This window comes from Suricata suricatta, chromosome 1 (assembly GCF_006229205.1).
Source record: "Suricata suricatta isolate VVHF042 chromosome 1, meerkat_22Aug2017_6uvM2_HiC, whole genome shotgun sequence".
Lineage (NCBI taxonomy): Eukaryota > Metazoa > Chordata > Mammalia > Carnivora > Herpestidae > Suricata > Suricata suricatta.
In genome coordinates, this window is record NC_043700.1 from 151051819 (window position 1) to 151058077 (window position 6259).

The window sequence follows — 6259 nt, forward strand, 5'->3', positions numbered from 1 at the left end:
CCGTTCCACCTAATTTTTCCCTCTTGGCAGTCTTTGAATTCTGACATAACCAAAACCTTTTTTTTTTCTTTATTTGGTATAATGTGATTTAAGTGTATTGGAAAATATTCTATTCAAATGAAAAATTTAAATGTGGTTTGGGTTGTTGTGTTTTCATAGATGTGAGTTGCCTGTACCACTGGGATTTCCACTGCTTGGAACAGTAGTTGAAGTCAGAGATACTAATGGTTTCACAATTCAAGAAGGCAATGGCCAAGTATTTTTAGGTTGTTTCACATTTATTGATTGGAAATAATTTTTTTTCAGGAAAAATAATCTGATCACTTTATTCTTTCATCAATATGTGTTATGTCTAGTATTTTTTCAGTGATGATAATTTTTAATCTCATTGTCACAGTCATGAAACATTTAATGTTATAATTATTTCATATAACAATGTCTGATACTCTTAGGGAAGATATAAATGTAATTTAGAAACTATAACTTGGACCTTTATATTCATAGCCAAAATTCTCTTTAATCAGTATTCTAAGAATTTTTTAATCACATATATATTTTCAGAAATTTTGCTTTATCTCTTATTTTGCTGAGGTTATTGCATTTAATTTTATCAGATAGCTGCTCATGTAAATATTCAAAATGTGAAACTCAATAACAGCTTTTGAAGATACATGGTTTTTCATATATCTTCCATGGCTTTTTTTTTATTACATTGGTGTTTATATCTTGTGAAGGTGGCAAAAACAGAGTGTGTTTTCTTGATGATGAAATGGTAGTACCGCTGGGTACACTGCGAGCCACAGGAGACTTGGTGATGGTGAAAGAAGGGGAGATGTTTTTCTTGGGACGAAAGGACAGTCAGATCAAACGACATGGCAAACGTCTTAACATTGAACTTGTGCAACAAGTAAGCTATTTAAATACTAAATATCTACTAACATATGTAGGTATTAGAGGTAGTGCTAGGGTTCTCTAGTAGTGTTATTTACACATAAGATTTTCGTATTAATAACGGATTGCAATAAAAAGGATGACTAATTCAGGGTGGCCCTTATTCCCAGCATGAAGAGATAGTTGTTTTTTAAATAGGTGACAGAATGGATTTCGTCAACCAAAAATAATGGTTTACTTTGCTCTGGGAGCTATTATTTTGAAAAATATTAAGAGTCCAGGGTGCTTAGTAACAGTAGCAATCAATTTTTTAAAAGTCTCAAGCCATTTTACAATTTAATTTCTGTTGATTTCAGACATAAGAAGTTTGAGCATTAGGAAGTTTGCTTTTAAATGACCTCTGACACATTGGGACCGTCTCTCTCACAGGTTGCTGAAGGACTTCCACACGTGGAGTCCTGCGCAGTTACATGGTATAATCAGGAGAAATTAATTCTGTTCGTGGTGTCCAAAAGTGATGTAGTAAAGGAAAACATCTTTAAAGAACTGCAGGAACATCTTCCAAGCCATGCAATCCCGGATGAACTTGTGTTGATTGAGTCTTTACCGTTTACATCTCATGGTAAAATCATTTGAAGCAGATCTGTTTCAGGGCCAGATGAATACTGATTGTATTCATAACTAGTTTAAAGGCTTCTTAATTCGTATTCTAAGTAATGCTAGCATATGTTGTGGTAGGTCCTCTGTTAAGTGCTTTGTATAATTGACCCACTTTATTTATCTCTAGAAAACTCTGTGAGTGGGTTGTATTATTCCCATTTACAGATAAGGAAAATAAGGCTTAAAGAGGTTAAGTAATTTTGACAAAATTATATTGCTGGTTAGTGGTAGTGTTGAAATTCTAAGACTCTTTGATTTCAAAACATATGCTCTTAATGACCGTATTGCCTTTCCAATTTCATCTTTATCTAATATTTACAATCAAATTGTCGTAATTGCTCGGTTGGTAGGACTATTCTTTACCTCTTTAAATAAGATAAACATTAGCTCCTCCTTTCTTCTTTTCTTACCTGTTACCCACTACATTTTTGGTAGCATGGGGCTGCTTTATTTATAATTGATTATCCTTTCACAAACTTTTCTATAGGAATTCTAACTTTTACAGTGAAAATGTGTGTATTCTTATAACTAATGAAGATAGGAAGGGTTTGTGCTGAAATTTTAAAGTTATTTCTCTTTTAAGGCAAAATTGATGTTTCTGAGTTAAACAAGATATATTTAAACGATATAAACTTGAAGTCTGAGTGTAAACTCAATGGTAAAGAGGAACTTTGGGAAAAATTACAACATTTGTGGAAGGTACAACTGTATTTTTTAAAATTTGTTTAATGTTTGTTTATTTTTGAGAGCATGAGTGGGGGAGGGACAGAGAGAGAGGGAGACACAGAATCTGAAGCAGGCTCCAGGCTCTGAGCTGTCAGCACAGAGCCCAATGCAGGGCTCGAATTCAAGAGCTATGAGATCATGACTTGAGGCAAAGTTGGCCACTTAACCGACTGAGACACTCAGTGCCCCTTAAGTGTTTTTGAGACAGCGCACATGCTTGTGCATGAGTGTACTCAAGTTGGGGACGGGCAGAGAGAGAGGGAGACAGAGATCCAAAGGGGGCTCTGTGCAGAGAGCCTGATGCGGGACTTGGACTCACAAACTGTGCGATCATAACCTGAGCTGAAGTCAGATGCTTAACCAACTGAGCTGCCCAGGTGCCCATGGTATAATTTTGAAGATATAAATTTGTTATTCTGAACAGGTCATGTTATATTTATTGGGAATGTTAGCATACTAAGAAGTCTGATAAACTTTTCTAAGAATGTTATTAGCGCCCAAATGTTAAGTAATATACTTTTGTCTATTCAATTAAATTAAGAGTTAGGTTCTCTAGTGTAAGATCAAGCTCCCTCCCCATAAAGAAATTTATTGGAAGTGAGGTAGACCTAAAAGGCACAGGAAGACAAGACCTAGCTTGACACAACGTTTCCCTAATGGAGCAGTGGAATGCAGTGCTTGTCAGACTTTGGCCAGAGAATGGTCAGATCTTGATATACTACAATCTGTGGCATAAGGACTTAATGTCATTATTCCTGAAGAACTAGCAGTAACAATACATGTTTCTGCTTGATGGAATTTATATATACAGATCTTCCCCAACTTATAATGGGGTTACATGATAAACCTATTGTAAGTTGAAAATTTCCTGAGTCAAAATGCATTTAATACACCTACCAAACATCATAGCTTAGTCTAGCCTACCTTAAATGTGCTCAGAACATTTATATTAGCCTACAGTTGGCCAACATCTGACACAAAGCCTATTTATAATAAATTGTTGAGTATCTTACATGTTAAGTTACTAAATACTGTACTGAAAGTGAAAAACAGAATGGTTTGTGGATACAGGATAGTTACAAGTGTATCAGTTGTTTACTCTTGTGATCACATGGGTGACTGGGAGTGTGGCTCTTAGCCGCTGCCCAGAGTCATGAGATAGTGCACGTTGTTTGGGAAAAGATCAGAATTTGAAGTACAGTTTACCTTGAATGCATATTGTTTTCGCATCATTGTTATAAAATCTTAAATCATTGTAAGTTAGGGAGTGTGTGTGTGTGTGTGTGTGTGTGGCAATTTAAAAATTTATTTTGAAATATACTACAATCATAGGTCAATACAATTTTTCTTAGATAAAATGTGGAGTTTTCTGAAGGATTCTGAAGAGAAGATATAATTATAGTCTTGTTTGAAAATAAAGGATATCCAGATAAAACTCTTATCTGCTTCATTCTTAGATTCTTAGAAAATAATTTTGATTTATATGAAGCAAATGAAGGAAGACAAAGATTGTTCCTGTATTAAAGAAATATCAGATACTTGTATCTTGTGGACTTCATAATGAGTAAATTGTGTATTTATAATTCTAGTCCTTATTTTATGGGTAGGAAAATTACTCTAAGGGGAAATATAACTTGCAGTTTTATAGTGAGTTTGTGACAAAATTGGAGGCATAGTGATGGTTCCCTGTAAAGAAAATAATTTTAAAATTTAATTATTAAAAATATTTATATAAATTTGTTGAATTGTTTTGGTTTTAGGCCTTTGCTTACCATATTTTTCTCTTTTCTCATTCGTAGTCTATTCTGAGTCTCCCAGAACATCCTTTGAAGGTTCCTGATGAGTCACTCTTCTTACATAGTGGTGGAGATTCCTTAAAGTCCATGCGGCTCCTCAATGAGATTGAAAAACTAATTGGCACATCAGTACCTGGGCTTCTGGAAATTATTCTTAACAATTCCATTTTAGAGATTTACAATCATGTCCTTCAGACGGTGTTTCCAGATGAACATCTGCTATTTAGCAAGAATTATGCCGCAAAAAGAAGATTCAGTGACATTAATCAAGAGGAAACTAGTGGAAAATCTTTACGACAGAAATCTGTCCTGACTTTAAGTTGTGACAGGGAGCTAGCTGCTTTTATTGCAGTGAGCAGAGGGAGTCAAATTTTGTCACTGAATTCGGAGTTTTTAACTAAATTAGGACTTGGCTCTTCAGCCCGTTCTTCAGATTTAATTTCACAGACTAATATTCAAAATGTGACAAGCTTAAATCCTCCAGCTCTTCTTGGGAAGTCAAAAGATCCATCCTGTGTTGCAAAAGTTTCTGACGAGGGAACACCTGTGATAGCAGCCAGGAAAATGGAGCTCCGTGTGAGGTGGAGGACGGACACAGGCAAATGTGTGGACGCCTCCCCCCTGCTTGTCATCTCCGCTGCTGATAGGTCCACCGCGACTGTGTACATTGGCTCCCATTCCCACAGAATGATGGCAGTTGACCTTTACTCCGGGAAGGTGAAATGGGAACAGATTTTGGGAGGTCGAATTGAATCCTCAGCATGTGTATCTAAGTGTGGAAACTTTATTGTAGTGGGTAAGTTGCTGAATGTTAAGTTTATAGTTAAACTTAATTACCATATGATAATGCTACTAGGAGCAAGTTAAATTTAAAAACCTGTGTATAGCGGGTTTGGTTGTTGTCAACAGTGGTTACCCACATGCTAGCTCACAGAGTGGGCCTTAGGTCATAGTCTCTGAATTTGAACCTAGCTCTAAAACTGTTACCAGCTTTGTGAACTTTGACAAGGTGCTGGACCTTTTAGGATCTCGGTGTTCTCATGAGTGTAGGGGTATAATAAATAAAGCACGTTGTATCATAAATTGTCCCCAAACTTAATGGTTGAGGGTAACAAACATCTCAGTTTCTGAGCTCAGGAATTTTAGGAGCAGGTTAGCTAGCAGTCCTGGCGCAGGGTTTCCTGTGCGGCTACAACCATCTGAAGGTTTGAACTAGGCTGGAAAATCTGCTTCCAGGACAGCTGTCTCACACTGCGCTTGCAGAAGGCTTCAGTTCTTGGCCGGTTCTTGGCAGGAAGCTTCAGTTTTTTGTCACATGGGCCTCTCCGTAGGCTACTGGAGTGCCCTCACCACCTGGCAGCTGACTTCCCTCAGAGTGAGCTGGGGATGGGGAGGGGAGGAGCAAGAAATACTTTTAGAACTTCCTCTCCAAAGTTGCATACCATTAAGCTTGGCCAGTAGTCAAGGGGAGGGGCATTTGGGCCCCATCTCTTGAAAAGAAAAGTGTCAGAGAATTTGTGGACATATTTTAAAATCGCTACAATCATCATAGAGCTTTTTGATTGTTTTTAAAATTTAATTTCAGTATGGTTAACATACAGTGTTACATTAGTTTCAGGTGTACAATAGAGTGATTGAACAATTTTATATGTTACTTAGTACTCTTCATAAGTGTACTCTTCATCCCCGTCGCCTGTTTTACCCAGCTCCCTGCTTGTAACCATCGGTTTGTTATGTGTAGTTAAGTATCTGTTCTTGGCTTTTCTCTTTTTTCCAGTTTGCTCATTGTTTTGCTTCTTAAATTCCACATACATCATAGAATTTTTGAGAAGATTCAGTGAAATAATTGCTTGATAAATTTATTTATTTTTTTAAAGTAGTTTATTGTCAAATTAGTTTCCATACAATACCCAGTGTTCTTCCCCACAAGTGCCCTCCTCCATCACCACCACCTCTTTTCCCCCCTCCCCGTTCAACCCTCAGTTCGTTTTCAGTATTCAATAGTCTCTCAAGTTTTACATCCCTCTCTCTCCCCAACTCTCCTTCCCTCTTCCCCTCCCCCTGGTCCTCCATTAGATTTCTCCTGTTCTCCTGTTAGACCTATAAGTGCAAACATATGGTATCTGTCCTTCTCTGCCTGACTTATTTTGCTTAGCATGACACCCTTGAAGTCCATCCACTTTCCT

At 37.1% G+C, this 6259-nt stretch overlaps 1 protein-coding gene across 5 annotated transcripts in view; it reads left to right on the forward strand.

The window, feature by feature from the left end:
- The window catches only part of AASDH (aminoadipate-semialdehyde dehydrogenase), a 46817-nt gene that overhangs the window by 25078 nt on the left and 15480 nt on the right, over window positions 1-6259 (forward strand). For 4 of the 5 annotated variants that reach the window (XR_003911297.1, XM_029945600.1, XM_029945612.1 and 1 more), the window contains 5 exons: window positions 160-266; window positions 735-907; window positions 1321-1513; window positions 2135-2250; window positions 4077-4869. Coding sequence is in view for 4 of the 5 variants with exons in the window: in XM_029945600.1 (XP_029801460.1) it covers window positions 160-266; window positions 735-907; window positions 1321-1513; window positions 2135-2250; window positions 4077-4869 (1382 nt within the window). In the remaining variant the exon portion in view is untranslated. The remainder of the gene's footprint in view (window positions 1-159; window positions 267-734; window positions 908-1320; window positions 1514-2134; window positions 2251-4076; window positions 4870-6259) is intronic. The other variant, XM_029945615.1, reaches the window with a different exon arrangement.